Source organism: Bos grunniens, chromosome 14, assembly GCF_055505025.1.
Source record: "Bos grunniens cultivar Pamir isolate PY7600 chromosome 14, Bosgru_T2T1.0, whole genome shotgun sequence".
In the NCBI taxonomy this organism is placed as follows: Eukaryota; Metazoa; Chordata; class Mammalia; order Artiodactyla; family Bovidae; genus Bos; species Bos grunniens.
The window spans coordinates 15,185,697-15,207,140 of NC_141178.1; the positions used below are offsets into that span (position 1 = coordinate 15,185,697).

Here is a 21,444-nt window from a genome sequence, read left to right on the forward strand (position 1 = left end):
AGTGGGTTGCCATTGCCTTCTCGGATACACTGTGTATAGGAGTATAATTTGATACTAACTGGTTGGAAAGCAATTTGGCAATATATCTCAAGAGGTAAAATTACCCTTTGACTAATTCTGCTTCTCATAATCTATCCTCAAAAAATTCAAATATCTGAAAAGGCTTTATGTTGAAACTAGTCATTACAATATTATGTTTAATATTAAAAGTTGAAAATAAATGAAAAGTATAACAAGTGAAGAACAGTTAACTTATGCTTACCCTTACAATGAAATATTTTGAAATAGAAATTTACAGAGATAACACAGATTAACATCCAGGTTGTAATGTAAAGTGAATAATCTACATGTGTAATGGATCAACTTAAAGCAATTTAAAAGCATGGAAGGGACTTCCCTAAGGTCCAGTGGCTAAGACTCTAGGTTCTCAATGCAGAGGGCCCAGGTTTGATCCCTGGTCAGGGAACTAGATCCCATATGCCACAGGTAAGAGTTCTCATGCCACAACTCAAAGATCCCCCACGCAGCAACAAAGACTGAAGATCCTGCGTCATGCAACTAAGACCCAGCACAGCCAAATAAATATATAAAAGTGTTATTGTTGTGGTTGTTCAGTTGCTGTTGTGTCTGACTCTTTGTGACCCCATGGACTGCAGCATGCCAGGCATCCCTGTCCTTCACTATCTCTCGGAGTTTGCTCAAACTCATGCCCATTGAGTCAGTGATGCTATCTAATCATCTCATCTTCTGCTGCCCTCTTTTCCTTTTGCCTTCAATCTTTACCAGCATCAAGGTATTTTCCAGTTAGTCAACTCTTTGCAGCAGATGGCCAAAATATTGGAGCTTTAGCTTCAGCGTCAGTATTCTCAATGAATACTCAGGGTTGAAAACTTCTTGCAGTCCAAGGGACTTCTCAAGAGTCTTCTCAAGCACCACAGTTTGAAAGCATGAATTCTTTGGTGCTCAGCCTTCTTTATGGACCAACTCTCACATCTACACATGACTACCAGAAAAGCCATAGCTTTGCCTATAAAGACTTTTGTCAGCAAAGTGATGTCTTTGCTATATAACTGTCTATCACTACATATAAATGGTACTGATTACAAATGAACCTTATCTATTCATTGAAGAGGTTATCAGTTTAATAGGGTGAAAACTAAATGTCTACTTAAATAGAGTTGTGGTTTCTTTGTTTGCTTGTTCTGAATATAAAGTCTCAGTTTTTAGTCCTTCGAGGCTAATCTTCCTACCCTGGAAATATTGATCTCCATGGCGTACAGTGTTGCACTGAATAATGGGGACCTTAAAATTTTTTAAATTGCCCATTTGATATGCTCCATAAATTACCACCAATATCCCAAGTACCCTCCTCAGTTTAGAATCCTGAAAAAGTCCTCAAAAGTATATGATGAGGGAAGTAGAGTCTAAACAAGCCCAGTAGTGCCCTAACAGAGGCCTTCAGTTTCAGGCAGCTGAGTCTGTCACCTGGTCTGAAATCCTTGTACCTGTGGGGTTTTGAGGGATTATTCATAATTATCAGAAGGTGGCTCTCAGAATTTGAATAAAAGTGAGGAAGCAATTTTGAAACCAAGAAAACCGTTACAGTTTGCAGAAGGGATAGCAGTAAGATTGAATAGGAGTGAAAGATTCTAAAAGTCGAGCTGCCTCTTCTGCGTACCTGTCTTGCTGTCCCTTAGATTTATTCAAATCTGACCCAGAAAAAGGTGTCAGGAGCTGGACTCCTGCAGTCTTGTAGGCTCTGTTACTCCCACACCTGTTACCGTCCGTGACAAGGGCGGCAGGGAATTGCTCTGCAAGGGACATGAAAGGACTTTATGCAATGTACATTTGTTGCCTTCTAAACATTTGTCCTGTTGGGAAAAAATTCCAGCTCAGATTTCTTAGACCAAATGGCAGTTCAGCCCAATGTAGCTGCTTCTACCCTACATGTGTCGATTATAACTGTGTTTTTCCCTTTCTTAGAACCCCTGGAAACAAACAAGAAAAAGCAATAACAACAAAATATTTATTAAAATGCAAATATCATGACGGGTTCCTTGATGCGAGGCAGCTGGGGAGGACCCAGGTGCACAGTGAACCAACTTATCTGGTCGCAGAGCAGCAGCACCTGGAAACTGACAGGCTCTGAAGGGAGCCTTTTGTTACCTGACCTTGGCAGCAGGTTGCCAGCTCATTCTCCTGCATGGAATAGTTGAAACTTGCCTTTCAACTAACCAAGAGATAGAATCTTTTTCCCTTTGGCAACCTAAGTAAATTAGGAAAAAAAAAAGCCACTGCAAAATAGCAGGAAAGCATGAAAAGTGCTTTATGGAGAAACATAAAAGAAAACCAGAGGAAAGCTTATTCAGCCTTGGTCATTAAAAAGCACACTCCTGCGCCCAACCCTGTCTCCCTGCGCCCACCGCCCCCCTGCACCAAAGTTGGTTTGAAGAGTTTCTTCTATAGAAGAACAGATGCACCCCAAGTACCCCGATGTCTGTAACAGCTGGTTCTGGAATGAGACGGGCTTCTCTCAAGAGAGGCAGATCTTCTGTTTCATTTGGAGTTTGGACACAACGGTTTTCTGTGTGGCTTCATTTTTGGCATCTGACTGTTTTGACAGAAGCTGTGGGGTGTTTTTCCAGCCAGATCTTTGAGAGCTAGTGTCTTCCCACGATGCCCTGGCAGCTGATGAAAGCAGGCCCACCCTGCAGAAATGCCACAGGTATTGCCTAGGATAAAATGACACACAAAGGCTACTGAGAACTCGTTTGCCTCCTGACTCATGTGTTATTTTCCTTACAGGGGCTGTTTTCAAAGCCTACTGTGTCTGCAGCCAGGTCATGGCAGATAACAATTAGCATACTAAACTGGGAGTCACCGTGAGGCTGTCTGACACTGTCCTTAGAAAAATCCTTCTCTTGCTCAACAGCCAAGGCAAAGAACTATTTCTAAATGACAAGTGTGTATACATTTTCAAAAGGAATTGTGATTTCTCAGGCAGCCAGAACACAGTTATGCTTTACAGTCTAAGGTGATCTAATTCTTGAAATAAGCTTCATTCTGGGCAATGACATGCATTTTCTAGATGGGAGGAAAAAATGTTACTGCTTATAATAAAGAACAGGCTGTTTTTCTTATTTGGGAACCTCAGGGGAATGAAGCAAGTTTTAATACCATAAAGAAGTGGGCTGTGAAACACTGGGATAAGTCTTGTTTATTTAACATTTAATGCCCGTGGTCTGTTAGGTGCTGGAGAGAGTCACTGAGGTGCCATTATTTAATGCTGAAACAGTTAAACAGTCTGACTTAGATTAGGCAGTTGACTGAAAGTAATCCAGGTCCAGGGCTCAAAGATGAATACATCAACATGGTTAGCACACAGAGCATTTGAACCAACGTGTGGCTGGGTGATGGGGCAGTGAGTCATACTCCCTCTCTAGGTCCTTGTGAAGTCCGGGCCTTGAGGAAGTGGTCTAGCATCTCTATGTTTTAAAAAAATCCCTCATTGCCAGTTTTCATTTGAAGAATTTAAAGACAAAATTATGTGCCCAGAGCAAATTGATGCCTTGTGCCACTGATTCCCCAGCACAGAGAAATAGATTTAAGCAAGTAGTGAGTCAGGCCGAGGAGAACTGGGAAGCTGGATCAATAGCCCAGCAGACTCTGTAATGATGTGTTGGTTTATACTTGGGCATTTTAGACTGTCTGCTTACACAAACTGGTATACGTGTACCTTCAGCTTGCAGCAGCATGGGCCTAGTGTCAAGAGATTAGCTCTTGGCCTTGACTGGGTTCCTCGCTTTAGTGTGGTAACTGGATGAGAGCGTAGTTTTCTTATTGGAGTCTTGAGTGTGTATCAATGATATCATGTTATCCTCTTCATCAGATGTCTATGCCCCTTCCCTTAGGACTAATCCCCATGTGAGTCAGCCCTGGCCCACCAGGCTCATTGAGGGCAGGCTAAATCCACAGGCTCTGGGGTCAGAAGGGCCTGGGTTCAAGTGCTGCTTCTGCCAATATTATACATATGACCATGAGTGAGTTGCTTCATTCATCCTCCTAAGCCTCAGTTTCCTAGTCTGTAAACTAGGAAAAATGATAATACCTGTGTCCTTGTTTTACTCTGAGGATCAGTTGAGAAAAATTAAAGGAACACATCCAATGCTTAACAGACTGGAAAACTGCCTTAGCACCTCGCAAGTACTCAGTAAATGGTAGCTTTCTTTTGACCTTACTTCATTAGTAAACATCTCTACCCTCTAGTTAGTCTTCTCCTGGCCACATCAGGGTGAACGTGACACCATGGAAGTCTGCCTGCTTTGTATTTCAGGTGTACAAACGTAGTAATTTGAAATTTTTATAGAATACACTCCAAAAAAGTTACTATAAAACATTGACGATACTCCCTGTGCTGTACAGTATGTGTGTGTGTGCGCGCGCACGTGTGTGCATGCGCACATGTATGCACTCAGTGTGCGTGCGCGCGCGCACGTGTGTGCATGCGCACATGTATGCACTCAGTCGCTCAGTCATGTCTGACTCTTTGCAACCCCCTGGACTGCAGCCCACCAGCCTCATTGGTCCATTATAGCCTCGTAACTTATTTACTTCTTCACAGGCTGATTTGGTGGCTCCAACGTCCGGGCTGTGGCCCTGGCTTGGGGTGCAGCCAGTCCTGTGCACAAGGTCTCTTGACTGTCCAGGGTGCTAGCCTCTGTCAGCCAGCTGCTCAGGCCCCCACTGATCAGCCCCGGGGCACTTGTTCACCATCTGCAAGGCTCTGTGCTGGCGTGCAGCAGCCACCGCACACCTTCCAGGCCTCAGAGAGCCAGGCCAGATGGCACCTGCATGCGGGGACTCTTGGAGTCTCTGTTTGACGAATTCCAGCATTCTTTCTACCCGGTCCCAACACTTTCCGCCCCATCTCCTCCATGTCACATCTGATTTTTCCTTATCTTAGAGGATGGATGCAGAGTCTCAGGAGTGACTGTGGCTTGCTAACAGCTGCTCCAGCCAGGGTGGTGTTGGCAGGAGGGGCTGGGAGGGATGGAGGAAGGCATCCACATCTTGAGTTTGTGACAGTGTTGTTTATGGTCAGCAGTTTTAATTTAAGGAATTATTTATCTACTGGGGGGAATAAAAGATGTTCTTTATTCTGTATAAAAAGGAACACAGGTTACCATTTGATTTTCATCTCTTGAAACGGGACTTGAGAATGAGTGTCTGTATCATATCTATATCACTATATCCTAGTCGTTTGCTTTCTTGATTTTCTTAAATCTCGATTAGTTTTCTTCCTTATTTTCTTTTATTCTTTTGTTTGTTCATTCATTCATCTGCTCATCCATCCATTAAACCGGGTGAGAGATCTGGCCCCGCTAAACGACAACAGAAGGTGACGACTTTTCTCAGAGCACTGTGTACAGTGTATAGTGGAGAACAGCGATGTGATGGCTCAGAGCCTACAGCTCACAACGTGATCTATCTGTATCATTTCTGATTTCTGCAGGCAGCAGGTTGGTGGTGTTTAATCGGCTGTTATGCTTTGTGTCTGCCTTTGTACCACTTCTTTCCTTTCCTACACTTTTCATTTATCTCAATCTTTGTTTTTCTGAGGAAGGTTGCTCTGGAAATTTGAGGGATTTGAAGGTAGGAACCTAATAGAAGTGAATGAAGTGAAGTGTTAATCACTCAGTCATGTCCGACTCTTTGTGACCCCATGGGCTGTAGCCTGCCAGGCTCCTCTGTCCACGGGATTGTCCAGGCAAGAATACTGGAGTGGGTTGCCATTCTCTTCTCCAGGGGATCTTCCTGACCCAGGGGTTGAACCCAGGTCTTCTGCATTGCAGGCAGATTCTTTACCATCTGAGCCACCAGAAGACATGTAAGCAGGCCCTGTTCTCTACAATGGTGATGCCGGTAACCTAACACTGATGACTCCATACTCGGTGGACTCAGGGAAACATAACACTAGGGAGCAGTTCGGTTATCTCCACATCGTACTGAAGTTCAGTTCCCTGTGGTTTCTCTATGGCTTCGGTATTTGTCCTAAGTTATTTTTGTCTTGTTTGTCAGAGAATATTCCTACTGTAAGAGAGCCTGAGTCAGGGTGGTCTAATAGGTGAGGCGTGGACACTGGGTTCATATCTAGCCTCTAGCTCTTACCTGCCCTGTGACATAGTGCAAGTCATTTGTGTTCTTTTAGCCTTTATTTCTTATCTGTTACTTGGGGATAACAGCCCCAGGTATCATCATACTCCCAGGTACTGTAGGATTGCTATGAAAATGAAGTGAGATCCTGTCTGGAAAAAAGTTAGCACAATGTCCAGCTCAGTGGCTAACATCCAGTCTACCCTGCTCGCCTCTCCTCACCTCCCCGTTTCACCGCCCCACAGCTAGTCAGCTGTTTCTAAGAGAGGAGCAGTGGAGCTGTAAATACTTTCACTCTGATAAAATCACTGTCCACCACTCCACTCTTTGATCACCTTCTGCCTCCCTTCCAAGTGGTCCTAAACTCAAGGACCAGGTCCCAAACTCAAGGGAAGGCAGTAGCATGATGTGGTTAAGAGCATGGAATGGGCACTAGACAGCCCCACACTGGAATCCCAGCTCGGCGAGTTACCGGCCGTAGTAAATACACACCGTGACTCTCCCTCTAATGAAATCTCCTTCACAAAGACAGTGAAATCCTGATGTTTAAAGAAATCATTTTTCTTGCAAAGAACTTAAAGCTCCTAAAACACCGTGTGAGTGTTTCTTTTCCAATAGGTTTTATTACTGACAGTAAAAATATATTTACATTTGGAGTTTATTTTTCACAATATTCTTGACAGTAGTATTTTCTGATTTTTGCAGAGCCCTCTGATTTTTGTGTGCAGAGAAAGGATCTTATCTAACTTATCTAAGCTAGGCTTCTAATTTTTTAGATTTCATTTGAATATTTCAGGAGCTCAGGTCCCCAGAATGCAAGAAACTCTTCAGCGCCCCACACAGAAGTTAAAGTATCCTCTTTGTCACCTATTTATTTTGAGTCGGTGATGGTTTTTGGACCCAACACTTAATAAAGTGTTGCCGTAAATCTCAGTACTCAAGTTTTGTTCAGTTTCTGCATGTCTCAGTGTCTTGCTTATCTCTACTGGCCTATAAAGGGTCCTTCTTTGCACTGGTCCCAGCCCTCACCCTCCTGACCAAACGCATTTACCCAGCCAACTACCTATAGTCATATTCTTGCCACTCTGTCTCTTGAAACTGAATGGTTTTAGATGGAATTTGAAGACCCTTAACATGGACCTCTGAGTAACGGGACAGATACAGTAGCTTTGTTAGAGTATATTATTTTCTGACATGAGAGCTTCAGCTAATGAAGACCAAAGGCAGAGGTTGCACAGGATGGGTCAGCTCTTTCCATGCAGCGAAATGGGAAGACAGTAGCATGATGTGGTTAAGAGCATAGGATGGGCATCAGACACCCCCATGTTAGAATCCCAGCTCTGCTGGTTACCAACTGTGTAGTACTGGACAAATGACAATTTTTCTATCTCTCGGTTTCATTATTTGTAAAAGAGGAAGGCACTATTACTTGCTTTGCAGAACTAAATGAAATCATGTTTCTGAAATTATGTATGATACAGCGTCTGACAACATCTCGGCAGTGCCTGGTAGGGTACTGAGTGCCCATCCATCTTGGCCCGCTCTTCCCGCATCTTGTGCTGAATGTTGGCCATCTCTATAATCACATTAATGATGCTTTCATTGCTTTTACTACTACATCATTGCTCTCCCCCAGTTCTTTTCTTCATTACCTTTCTGCCTTATCTCCCAATTCTACCCTTGAACCTAGTTAAGTCACCATCCAGAGCAATGATAACTTAATTTTTAAAAATCAGTTTTCTTTAAACAGATTGAAAGTACCTACAACAATGATCGATGGTGATGGCAATGATGATAAGAATAAAGTGGGAATTTCTTACTCACTTTGTCTTTTTGATTGTAAGTTTCAAAGAGCATGACTGTCTTTTTCAGTCCTAAACTCCTTGTCCTGGACCAGGAATAGTTGTTGAATTAAGGAGTCTGATATTTCAGGTAGCTTTGACTATGCCATTTAATCTTCTTGATTTCTGCACAGTTAGTCCAGATGAGTATTTGTTGGTTTGTATGTTCACCTGTTCTAGCACAGAATTAGTTTCCTCTTTTATATCATGGCATTCTTAAGCACATGCTTGTACATCCAAAATGGACCGTGCTGTGTTTTAGTAGGCACTATATGTACACATTAAATATCAATGACAGGAAATAATGTTCTTGAAATGTCAGTGTCTACATAGGGAAAAAGAATTCTAGTAGGTTGATTTTAAGGTTTTGAGGACAAGGGGTCCTGGGAAAAGTTCCGAGATCGGAGGCATCACATTCCTTCCCACACTAAGCACATAACTCTGCATGGGTTTGGTTTCATTTCAGAACCAAAGTGTCCACAGACTCTGAACATGCCCTGGGCGGTTGGCCCTGGGATGGAGCTGCTAAATTTGGAGAGTCTTTCTAAGATGACAATCCCCTGATCTAAAGTACATTTTTACAAGTGCCTATAAATACTTTAACAGAATATATAAAATCTCTCCTTTACCCTAATGGCTTTTATATGTAAGATGTGACATGATGACCTGGAAAAGCAAGAGGCCCATGGGGTCAGATAATCCATTACCTTGGCAACGTGGCATGCATAGATTATGCAGCATTGGTTTCATGGAAACACTCTGAGTTTTCTCTAAGTTTTCTTTCATCTGGAAAATATAAATGGGTTCACACTTTTCATAATTGAGAAATGAAAGTGTTTGAGATAAACAACACATCTTCTGTAAGGCCAAATACTTCTCTTGAGAAAATGTCAGCCTCACATCCCTGTGGGTGGAGCTCAGTATTTGCAAAGTCATCAATCATAATATTCTAGATCTAACAGAGATGGCAAAGATTCCAGTCTGTTTCCATGTTCCAAACCTGTCCAAGCCCAGCCTTTTTTCCAGGCTTTACTCTCCCTTAGGCAAATGTAACTCATGACTGATTTAATGTTTGAAAATGTCTTGTGTCCAAAAGTTCATTTTGCAGATCTAGTCTGTATCTGTCTTGTTTCAGTTTAAAACAATTTCCATTAGATGTGCTAATCCATTCATCAGAAATACACGTAGGGCTCTTCAGTTGACCAGGGACTGGTTTGTGGAGATTAAGAGCAGGATGTATTAATACATTAGTCATGATTAATTGCCAAATGGGTAAAACAGAAAATAACTGCTTTGAAGCTCAGAGGAAGGAGAGAGTGGAACCGGAGGTCTTAGAAATGAATTTTAAAAGATGGTTGGGATATGGGTAAATCAAGAAGGAAAAGAAAGGGCAAAGGTGATGGGATAAATGGTGTGAGGAAAAGCACAGAAGTAGGAAGAACATGAAGAGACCAGTTTACTGGAAATGAGACTTTGGGACGGGGAGAAGTAGAGGCAAGTCTGGAGGGGCAGATTGGAACCCGTGTGTGTAGGCTCCTGAATGCCATACTAACAGGAGAGGCTGCACTGTAAGCCGGTGGCCATCAGAGCAAGGTGCTGTGTGGGACCATCATTTGGGTACAGGAAAATATTTATTCTCTGTCTAAAACGAGACATTAATTTCTTGCTAATATTTATTGCACATGTAGACAATATTATATGTGTCATTTATTCATAAATAAACATATGTGGTGATGCATGCTCAAATGTTTTACTGGAAGCGATGCATGTTCAAAAAAGTGTAGAGGCAGACTCCTTCTTTAGATGACGAATGAGTAAAGATTTTCATTTAATAAGTGACACATTCAAAGCAGTATTTTAAGAAGATGAATCTGGCAGCAGTTCTACAGAGAGAAGAAGCAGTTAGTTGGTGACCACAGCAATTCAGAAGACTTAAATAATGGTGGCCATGGTGGGAATGGAAAGAAAGGGCAGAGTTCCAGTGACACATTGATAATCTTGTTCCTTTCACGGTGAGATTTTCCCTTAGCAAGAGCAGTCAGCAATCACTTTGGGAGCCAAGAATGGAGTAGTGCTAAAGAAGAGGTTTTTTTATTCAAAATGGATTGCAAAAATTTATTGATACGGCCAAACATGTTGTGGTCTGAAAACTGAAACTTAAATAGAAACAAGAATAAGAATTATGATTAATTACTGGTCAAAAACAAGTTTAGATAACTTTACAGATCATTTTATACAGAAAGAAAATCTTTAAAAATATATTTTTATATATATAATATATATGTAAAATATATATATTATAAATATATATATATAATATGTATATAAAACATATATATATAATATATATATAAAAGGTGGAGAGGAATCTGCTCCTCTCCACCATAATCCTAAAAATGAGCATTTGGAAGAGTAAACAGGAGCAGCTTAATGATGGCGCCTTCGTTATATAATAAAGCGTCTGTGCTTTATATCTGCTGCTTGGTGTTGAAAAAGGGTTCCAGAAATCTTCCCTCTCAGTTGTTTGTTGGAGATGCATTATTTGTTGATAATCCTTGATTGAAATACAAATACTCTCATGCTTCCTCACACAGCACCATCTGCACAAGAAATACAATTTAGAAAACCATACTGGCAAATGTAAATTTGTTAAGAGAGGTAGATTTTGGTACTTGTACTTTATTACCATAATTTTTTAAAAATTGCACTATTTATTTAACTTCCCCATTTGATGTTGTTGCAAGGTAGAACTCTTAACAAAAGTGTGATTCAGAGTTCAAATCTATCATTAAGCAGGCTTCTCGATTTCTCCTTGCAGATAAAAACCCTCTGAATAATGGTAGGGAAAAAGAAATTCTATGTTTTAAAATGCCAGCTAGACCAGGCTTGTGATCCCTACAAGACATAATATTATCTTAGAAATATTTTGATGAAAGAGCTGTATGATCAGGCATTTTAAACAAGAAAAACAAATTCATATATTTTAACTCTAGTCAGGCATCAGATATAAACTTAACATTTGTCTCAGTCAAGTTAAACTCCACTACAGATTGTGTATGTGTGTGTGTGTGTATAATTATTTTGGCTGAAAATTAGTAGAATGTAGTATAGAAAATATATATATAACATACTGACAGACATAAAAATTAAAGAGGTAAGATTAAAAGTTCCACATTAAGTAGAAGTGAATATTCTCATACACTGCTGGTGGGAATATATATTGATAAGCTTTCCTTAGGGCATTACAGATGTGTTTCAAGAGCCTTAAAAATTAAAAATATTTATAATATTTAGACTAATTATTTCTACTTTTAAGATCTTGCCCTAAGGAAAAAATCTTAAATATGCAACAGTAAGAGACTAGGTAAAAAGTTTAAGAATTACTTTCTTGAAAATTATTAATTATAATAAAAGCCATATATGTCAAGATTTTTAAGTGGTAAAAGTAGAATAAAATTAAATATAAAAATCACTCTTTGTATATGTATATAAATAACAAGCATACAAAAATTATAAGGAAATACCATATGCTTATAAGTTCTGTTTTCTAATTTTTATTGTTTTTCATATTTTAAGGATATATTGTTTATAATCATAAAGAAATTGAAGTGAAAATTAGAGTTATCAAAATCTAAAATGTAAATACCTATAATTTAATACAACTAGCTGATAGAATGATTTCTGTGGCCATAATATATTTATTATATATTTAGTGACTTGATCAGCAAGAGCTGTTGATTAATAATTTTGACTATTAATAGATGCACCTGTGGTTCAAAAGTAGGTAAATGCATAGATGCAGAAGTTGAAGCACATATTAACCAGGCTACTGGGGTGGTTTCACATGTGTTATTTGGACTTTGGTTTCACAGTAAAAGTAGAGCTTAACTTTCTGAACTAAGGAGTAGCTGGTATGCTTTAGATTAGATGAAAAGACAGTAGCTATATATATACTTATGTAAATAAATATACTTATGTAAATATATACTTATGTATATACTCATGTAAATATGTTTATTCACTCATTCATTCAGTCAGTCAGTAAACAGTTATTCAGCACTTGTTGCATGTCAGGTACTGGGTCAGGATTATGAAAAAGAGAAACAAGTAAGTCTCAGAAAATTAATGATCTAGTGGGGAGATCAATATGTAAGTGTGGTTGAAAATCGACAGAGAAGTCTGTAGGAAGTTCTAGAAGAACACTGAGAAAGGAACAGCCAGCTTTTCCCTAGAGTTAGGGGCTCCTTCTTAGATAAAGTAAATATTAGCAATGGACTTTGTCAAATGAATAAGAGCTTGCCAGGTGGAAAAGTAGAAGGAGCATTCTAGATAGGAAGAAGAGCATCAATCTACAAAGGACTAGAAATCTGAGATAGCATGGCATCTTGGGTCAGGAACAAGTAGGAAGTATGTGGCTGGAGCTTAGGGTGAGAGGTAAAAGCAGGATGAAAAGAGTGGAAAACTGGATAAGGGCCAGAAACAGCCTTCACACCCTGGTGGTCACAGCGTTTCTGCTTCAGCAGTGATTAATCATGATTTTCCTGGCTAATAGAATCCTAATCGTTATAATGAGGTAGGACTGTTCCCTTTGAATTATGGAAATTATAACTATTATGACCTGCTCCACAAACACAGGTTATAAATATGATCACATCCTTCAATCTTCTGTACCATTAATCATCCAAGCCTCCATAGACCTTATTAGCAGGAAGTCTATTATCTCCTAGAGGTTCCTGGAACTTGACTCAAGACAAATGGGTCATTTCTCCTCCAGAAACCTGTGGCTGGATCCACTTGTGACTGCTATTCTTTCTGTCTGCTGCACGGCACTGTTCACAGTCTTAAGTTACAGTGGTACCCATTTTGGGGAACAAGGTTACAACTCCCCTTGCTGATACTCCCATCCTCAGCTGTTGTTCTTTAAATCATAACCTCTACTAGAGTGGCTGGATCTGGAGGACCTTCTGGACTTGGCCACATGCTAGTCTAAAATTCGCCTTTCCCCTCAATCTTACTCCATTGTGTTGAGCCCAGGACAATAATAACCCAGATTCCTCTCTTCATCAAGGTCATTTTGTTTTAGTGGTTTCCAGGACCTTCCCTGCCCTGGGGCCTTTAGTCATGGTCACCCAGACCAAAGCCATAGTTTCCCCAGTGGTCATGTATAGATGTGAGAGTTGGACCATAAAGAAGGCAGAGGGCCGAAGAATTTATGGTTTCGGACTGTGTTGCTGGAGAAGACCCTTGAGAGTCCCTTGGACAACCAGGATGTCAAACCAGTCAATCCAAAAGGAAATCAACCCTGACTATTCATTAGAAGGATTGATGTTGAAGCTGAAGCTCCAGTACTTTGGTCGCCTGATGCGAAGAGCAGACTCATTGAAAAAGACCTTGATGCTGGGAAAGATTGAGGGCAAGAGGAGAAGGGGATGACAGAGGATGAGATGGTTGGATGGCATCACCAACTCAATGGACATGAGTTTGAGCAGGCTCCAGAAGACAGTGAAGGACAGGCAAGTCCATGGGGTTGCAAGAATTCGGACACGCCTTAGTGACTGAAGAACAACAGCACTCTGCCTCAACAGTTCCCTCATCCCCAGTCCTCCATCCGAGGAAGCAGCAGTCAGAGCACTGACTTTCCTCCCAGAAGGCTCCTTTTACACTCTGATTTATCTCCTGCCTGGTATCCGGGTTGTTTTGTCAGAAAGCTCAAGAGGCAGTAACCAGCAAGATGGAGTTTTACAAGTTTGTTGCCCTGCCCCAGTGCCCCCCAAAAGTGCCTAATTGCTTTATATTTACATGACTTTGAAAGATACCAAGTGATTCTTCTGAGAACAAAAGATCTTCTTCCAAGTGATTTTCTGTTCCTGCCTATAAAGAGTAGTCACAATTTACTTGACAAAAATAATGAATCTTTGTGTAACCATGCCCCCTGTTTTAAAAAATCAGTGTAATGTTTTCATATATAATGAACTAAGTAAGTTGGCCAAAATTGAAATAGGTCTCAACCCCCAAACCTATGTGCTTAACTACTATGCTTACTGCCTCATCTCATTCAGTTTATGCACTAATATAACATTATAGGCTTCCTTGGCGGCTCAGGTGGTAAGAATCCACCTGCAGTGCAGGAAGCCTGGGTTCAACCCCTGGGTTGGGAAAATCCCCTGGAGGAGGGCATGGCAACCCACTCCAGTATTCTTGCCTGGAGAATCCCCATGGACAGAGGAGCCTGGTGGGCTACAGTCCATGGGGTTGCAAAGAGTCAGACACGACTCAGGGACTAAGCACAGCACATATCATTATTTTATACTAGTCAAGTTTATTACAGAACTGCATAATAGATGCAATCATGGCTGACTCTTTGCAACCCCATGGACTGCAGCCTACTAGGCTCTTCCATCCATGGGATTTTCCGGGCAAGAATACTGGAATAGGTTGCCATTTCCTCCTCCAAAGAATCTTCTTGACCCAAGGATCAAACCCGAGTCTCTTGCATTGGCAGACTTATTCTTTACCACTGAGAAGTAGACTTCTCTAAGTGCAGATATTGAACTGTTGATAAAGAGGAGCTGGATAACAAGTGTATTTATGATCTAAAACTGTGAATATGTAGAAATTGAGTATATTTACTGTAAGAGAAAATTGTGTTTTCTCTGCAAAATTTGGGCTTCCCAGGTGCTGTTAGTGGTAAAGGACCTGCCTGCCAGTGCTGGAGACATAAAAGACACAGGTATGACCCCTGGGTTGGGAAGACCCCCTGGAGGAGGGAATGGCAAAGCACTCTAGTATTCAGGCCTGGAGAATCCTATGGACAGAGGAGCCTGGGGGGCTACAGTCCATGGGATCGCAAAGAGCTGGACATGACTGAAGTGACTTAGCATGCATGCATGCTGCAAAATTAGGTCTCAGAACAGAGAAGAGTACTTACATAGTTTTGGTAGGATTGAAGCGGAGTAGTAAACAGGCATTTGGGTTAATACACTTTGTTTATAAATAGTGTTCTTTAGAATTCATAATTTGGAAAATCTCTCTACAGGGGTAGATTAATCTAATTTGGGCTCAGTCCTCATCCAAGTGTAGGACAGTCAGTTGACCTTTCCAATTTATCAGTTTTATTCTCAGCCTTCTTATCTTTAAATTTGATAACAACAAAAAATAAACTCCTACCAGATTATTTTCACCCTTTCTCATAGACACTGTTTTCCCAATAGCGTTATTATTCTCCTCAATAAAATGAAAGTGAAGTGCGTGTATGTCATATTTCATAAACAAAGGCAAAATTCTGACATATTATCCATAGTCTACGTTCTTTTAATAGAAAACTGGAATGCTATATAATGTTTCTTGTACTCTCTAAAGTTCTAATTAAAAATTCCAGGAGATCAAGAGATCTCTGGGCAGTTTTGTTATATTGATGGGGGAACTAATTGCTTATCTTCTGACAAAACCTCAATAAGACATGACTCCAAGCCTGCTCAGCCCAGAGTCCTTCCTATCAGCTCAAAGACTTATTTCCTGTTCTTGCCTTAGTCTGGTGCTGTGAACCACTGAGCCAGGGCCAGAGCTGTGAGCTAGGACTCCTACGTTACCCTGGTTTTGCTACAAGATGAGAGCCCTGCCTTTGACCTTGAATCATTTTGTTGTGTTGCTGTCAATATTATTGCTTTATTATTGTTGTTGTTATTTTTGTTACTTCATATACTTAAAATCCCCAGCTTTTAAAACCAGTTTGAATTTGAGATACACAATAAATTCTGTTATTTAGAAATGATAAATATAGACATCCCTTATGTCAACTTCACTCAGCTATCAAATTTATTGTGTGTATGTGTGCGTGTGTTTTTACTTTATCCAGAAACTAAAAATTCTGATTGTCTTCAGTTTTTAAAGTGAGGAAACAACTTCTGTTTATTTGGAGGTAGACATGCTCTGTGTTGGAATGAGGGCATATTCCACGCTGAAAGAGATTATGTGTTTTTCCACAAGTTAGATGAAACTTGTATCTTCCCCTTGGCTGCGAGTGCATTCTGTATAAACAAAGATGTTCTGCGGCTCCTAGGGAAGAGGAACGAGGAAGATACCTCTTTCCTGGTTCTCTCACAGGCGCTTCCTAGAAATCGCTGGCACAGGCTGAAGTTCGTGGAGTGATGTAGAGAGAAGCTAACACACGATTCTTGAAAGCCTACTGTGTGCCAGGAACTGTGCTTCATATTTACTTAAATGCCTCATCTTATTTAATTTTCTTAACAAAGCCATGAGGCAATTACCCTTTTCCTTACTGTGTAGATGAAGAAACTGAGGCTCAGAGAGATTAGACAACTCCCCCGAAGTCACAGAGCTAGAAGGGGCAGAGCAGGGACACCGAGTTTATTGAGATCCCAGGGCCAACACCTCCCTGTGCCCGCACTACCCATCTGTGGCCTGGGAGCTCGAACTCCAGGCTAGAGGCAGGGTAGAGGGCTGAGTGAAGGCTTTTTCTCTTAGGCTCTAGGGGCAACCAGAAGGTCAGAGCAGAAAAGAGACCTTGCAGCTCCGTCGGTATCTGCTTAACCGCCCGTTTCCCAACCTCCTCTCTTGGGCCTTCACCTTGATTGTGGAGTAGAATGGGGACTGAATTTCTCCAGGACTGAGTGGGGGTGGGGGTTTCTGTATCCTCAGGGCCAGCTGTGCACTAGCTATGCTGTTGTTGTTTGCAGGTTTTAGCATTCCGTACTTCAAACAGATCACTTTTTTGTTCTCTTAATGGAACATCATTGGCCACCTGGCTGATTTGAAATGTGAGGGAGACTAACCCTGTACAGCAATGATTTGCAAGTTAGAACACCAAGTCTATGGGGATATTCAGAGCATTTGCTTTGAAAAATTAATTTTTCTCTAATTTGTGCTAAACTGTCACTTGATCCCTATTTAGAGAACGCCATCATTTTAATAATTTGGTACTGTTTTGCTGGTAAAGGCAGAGATATGTAAACAGAAAGATTTTTTCCCCTTTTATATGGGTTTCAAAAAAGTTCAGAATTTTCATTTGCAGCGCTTTATCCTTTTTCTTTGACTGTTTTCTCTGTTGCAAGCAAAATGCCATTTGGTTTAAGTTGACATTAAGCACATTTCTGTTTGAGGAGCCAATGACTGTGATCTTTAGATAGACTGATTAGGCTTCTTCCTCCAACAACAGTTTGTGCTATGAAAATGAGTAGGCAGTTTGACTCTGTGGAGCAGGCAGTGGGCCCTTCAGGATTCTTTTTCAGCAGGGACTCATGTGACTTGGGAAGATTGTACTGAGTATTTAGATGCCCCTTCTCTCTATGGGTAAAAGCATATGCTCTGTGCCTGACTATCCATTATGTAGTTTTATAATTCATTCATTGAGCGTCTGCCACATGCCAGACAGAGTGTCTTACATACGTCATCACATCTCATTTCATCCTCACAGCCACCCCGGGAAATTGTTATGTTATGAACACGTAATATTCCCTCCACTCTTCAGATAAGGAAGCTGAAGTCCAGGTGGAAACATGTCTCAGCGGTCACACAGTTGGTGCCTGTTGATAGCAGGGCTCAGCAGATCTGTCCACATTTTTCAACTGCAATACTTTGCCTGGAAAATGAACTAGCAGGAAAGTCTTAGGAGATGAGGCTGGGATAGCGTTAGAGAGCTTTGAATTTTACCCTAAGACACCACACCTTGGATTTATTTATTAATTTGATACCTATTTCAGTTCAGTTTAGTTCAGTCACTCAGTCATGTCCGACTCTTTGTGACCCCATGAACCGCAGCACGCCAGGCCTCCCTGTCCATCACCCAGAGTCCACCCAAACCCATGTCCATCAAATTGGTGATGCCATCCAGCCATCTCCTCCTCTGTTGTCCCCTTCTCCTCCTGCCCTCAATCTTTCCCAGCATCAGGGTCTTTTCAAATGAGTCAGCTCTTCTCATCAGGTGGCCAAAGTACTGGAGTTTCAGCTTCAACGTCAATCCGTCCAATTAACACCCAGGACCGATCTCCTTAAGGATGGACTGGTTGGATCTCCTTGCAGTCCAAGGGACTCTCAAGAGTCTTCTCCAATGCCACAGTTCAAAAGCATCAATTCTTCAGCGCTCAGCCTTCTTTATAGTCCAACTTTCACATCCATACATGACTACTGGAAAAACCATAGCCTTGACTAGATGGACCTTTGTTGACAAAGTAATATCTCTGCTTTTTAATATGCTATCTAGGTTGGTCATAACTTTCCTTCCAAGGAGTAAGCGTCTTTTAATTTCATGGCTGCAGTCACCATCTGCAGTGATTTTGGAGCCCAGAAAAATAAAGTCTGACACTGTTTCCACTGTTTCCCCATCTATTTCCCGTGAAGTGGTGGGACCAGATGCCATGATCTTAGTTTTCTGAATGTTGAGCTTTAAGCCAACTTTTTCACTCTCCACTTTCACTTTCATCAAGAGGCTTTTGAGTTCCTCTTCACTTTCTGCCATAAGGGTGGTGTCATCTGCATATCTGAGATTATTGATGTTTCTCCCGGCAATCTTGATTCCAGCTTGTGTTTCTTCCAGTCCAGCGTTTCTCATGATGTACTCTGCATATAAGTTAAATAAGCAGGGTGACAATGTACAGCCTTGACGTACTCTTTTCCTATTTGGAACCAGTCTGTTGCTCCATGTCCAGTTCTAACTGTTGCTTCCTGACCTGCATACAGGTTTCTCAAGAGGCAGAAACCCATCTCTTTCAGAATCTTCCACAGTTTATTGTGATCCACACAGTCAAAGGCTTTGGTATAGTCAATAAAGCAGAAATAGATGTTTTTCTGGCACTCTCTTGCTTTTTCGATGATCCAGTGGATGTTGGCAATTTGACCTCTGGTTCCTCTGCCTTTTCTAAAACCAGCTTGAATATCTGGAAGTTCACGGTTCACGTATTGCTGAAGCCTGGCTTGGAGAATTTTAAGCATTACTTACTAGCGTGTGAGATGAGTGCAGTTGTGTGGTAATTTGGTACCTATTTATTGGGCACCAAATATGTGTGCCAAACAGTCTAGGCGCTGGGGGCATCACATTGAACCAGAAGCTTGCAGTGTGGCTCTTGGAGGTCTTGAACAGAGAAATGACGTGCTCTGGCATACGGTTTACGAGGGGCCTGCTGACTGCAGTGCAGACCATCACCTGCAGAGGGGCATGGACTGTGGCAGGGCGACCAGCTTGGAGGCGACTGCAACAGTCCACACAAAAATGGGTGGGGCTTGGACCAGCATGGGAGCAGAGGTGAAAAGTTAGATTCTAGATAGACTTAGCAGGAAACACCAATGGGATCTGCTGAACAATTGGATGAGGAAATTGCTTTTCTGAGCTTTAGTTGGAACTCAGGTCAGCCTGCCTCAATTCAACTCAGTTCAACAGTTGGAACTCAACAGCCTGTGCTGTTTGATGTCAAAATTGCTCAAGTGTAAAGTCATTTCACAGTGTTTCATTTAGTGAAAAGCTTAACTCCTTTTCAGTACCTTAGCACTAGACTTATACAAGGAAAGAATACTTGTCGGTGTCCAGAGGAGGAGGAACAGAGCTCCGTTTCCCAGGAGCACTTATCATCCAGGCTGCAGTCAACCAGCCTGCTCCCTTCAAGAAGGCCACGTGCCTGGGTGGCGGCACTGGTCATTATACTCGATGCTTGTTGTATGTCCGTCTCGTAGCCATTCATAGTCCTTCCCTACGGCTTCCCTGCAGTGAGGCAAGAGGAAAGGTCTTCTTAATGAGGTGTAAGCCCCACTTCATGTTTTTCTGCACTTATTATTTCTCAGAAGCAACATCATCAGGTCCAAATCAGAAACAAGTTTCAAGTCTTGATCAAAAAGTGGAACTCCCAGCATACTGTTTGACCCTTGTAGTTAACTTTTATGGAGCTGACACCGTCACTCAAAGATGGTTCTAGATATGCCAGATCTGCCAGTAACTTCAATGACTGCAGGATGTACGTTTGTATTTCCCAAGTCAATGAATGCAGCGTTGTGTTTTCTTCATGATCATTCATTACTAAGGATAGCATGGGCAGTTGGTTATACTTGTAGATTTAGACTAAGAAGCAACCCCTTATGTACCTTTTCTTGAAGTAGAGACTAATCACTGGGTTTCAGTTAATCATGGGAAGGAAGGCCTTAGGATCTGCCTAGAGTCTTCCTAACTACATCTTCTGGATGGACTCTAGTAGCCCAGTGAACTTGGCCATCAATTGTGTCCTACTGGGCACTTTGTCCAGTTAAAAATATGAATAGAGGCTCTCACTCCCTGGGCTGCAGACAGCAGTCGCCACAATCCCTTTCATCATTAACCTGCCCTGGAGACTGGCCCTGAGGGTCCTCCTTTGCTGGGTCAGCCACATCGTGAATCAGGCAGCCACACCAGCAAGAGATGAAAGGGCATACCTCTGATTCCCTCCTGCTTCCCTCCTGCAGAATTCAGATGAGAGGCCCTGCCATTTTTTTTTTCTTTAATTCAAAATCAACTGAAGAATCACTTGTTTTATTGTTATTCCCAGGGCTGCGTCCAAAGAGAACCCTGCGTTTGGTGCTCTGGACTGCGGAGGAGCAAGGTGGAGTTGGTTCCTCCCAGTATTATCAGCTGCACAAGGTAGGAGAGCAGCCGTGGACTGCTGGGCATTTGCACGTGTAATGTCAGTGTCAATGCACCAAGAGCACTGACGCTTCTGGTTTGAAAATTTCCTCTATTGTCCTGAAGACTCAACAGTACTCTGTGGTAGGCTGACCCTGGCAAACACCCCTTGCAGAAATCGTCTTCATTCAGCCCCATAAAGGAGAACACCCTGGTGAGCTGAGGAATTTTCTATGTCTATGTTAATCTGTGGCATTAGGAAGATTCCACTTGGTATTTAGCCATTTTCGTTGACTCTCCAGTTCTGCTGGGCTCATGTATGCCAGAGAAGCAGTAATAAGTTCACAGTCCCTGTTCCTATTGAGCCCACCCCCATGCCCCAAGGTCCCAAGCGCTGGTATTTGAAAGCCACATCCTAAGACCTTGAGTCAGCCAGGAGTGTTGACCAAAAGTCTCAGACCTGGGAATGTGGAGGGCAGTGTGGTTTGACACTGACCAAAATAAGGCAAAAGTGAAGCTTGAGGCAAGAAGGTGATAGTGGAAAATCATATATAGAAATACAAGACCGCATTTAAGACAGGGAACAGGGGCTCTCAAGGCAAAAGAAATAAAAGCAAAAATAAACAAATGAGACCTAGTCAAGCTTAAAAGCTTTTGCACAGCAAAGGAAACCACAAAGAAAACAAAAAGGCAATCAGTGGAATGGGAGAAAATGTTTGCAAATGACTTGATCAACAAAGATTTAATATCCAAAATGTACAAACAACCCAATCAAAAATGAGCAGAAGACCTTATAAGACATTTCTCCAAAGAAGACATACAGATGGCCAAGAGGCACATGAAAAGATGCTC

General features: G+C 41.7%; 1 protein-coding gene across 10 annotated transcripts in view; it reads left to right on the forward strand.

The window, feature by feature from the left end:
* Positions 1 to 21,444, forward strand: part of CPQ (carboxypeptidase Q) — a 577,075-nt gene that overhangs the window by 429,833 nt on the left and 125,798 nt on the right. For all 10 annotated transcript variants that reach the window (XM_086336023.1, XM_086336027.1, XM_086336025.1 and 7 more), the window contains exon 6: positions 20,519 to 20,610. In XM_086336023.1, coding sequence (XP_086192149.1) covers positions 20,519 to 20,610 — 92 coding nt within the window. The remainder of the gene's footprint in view (positions 1 to 20,518; positions 20,611 to 21,444) is intronic.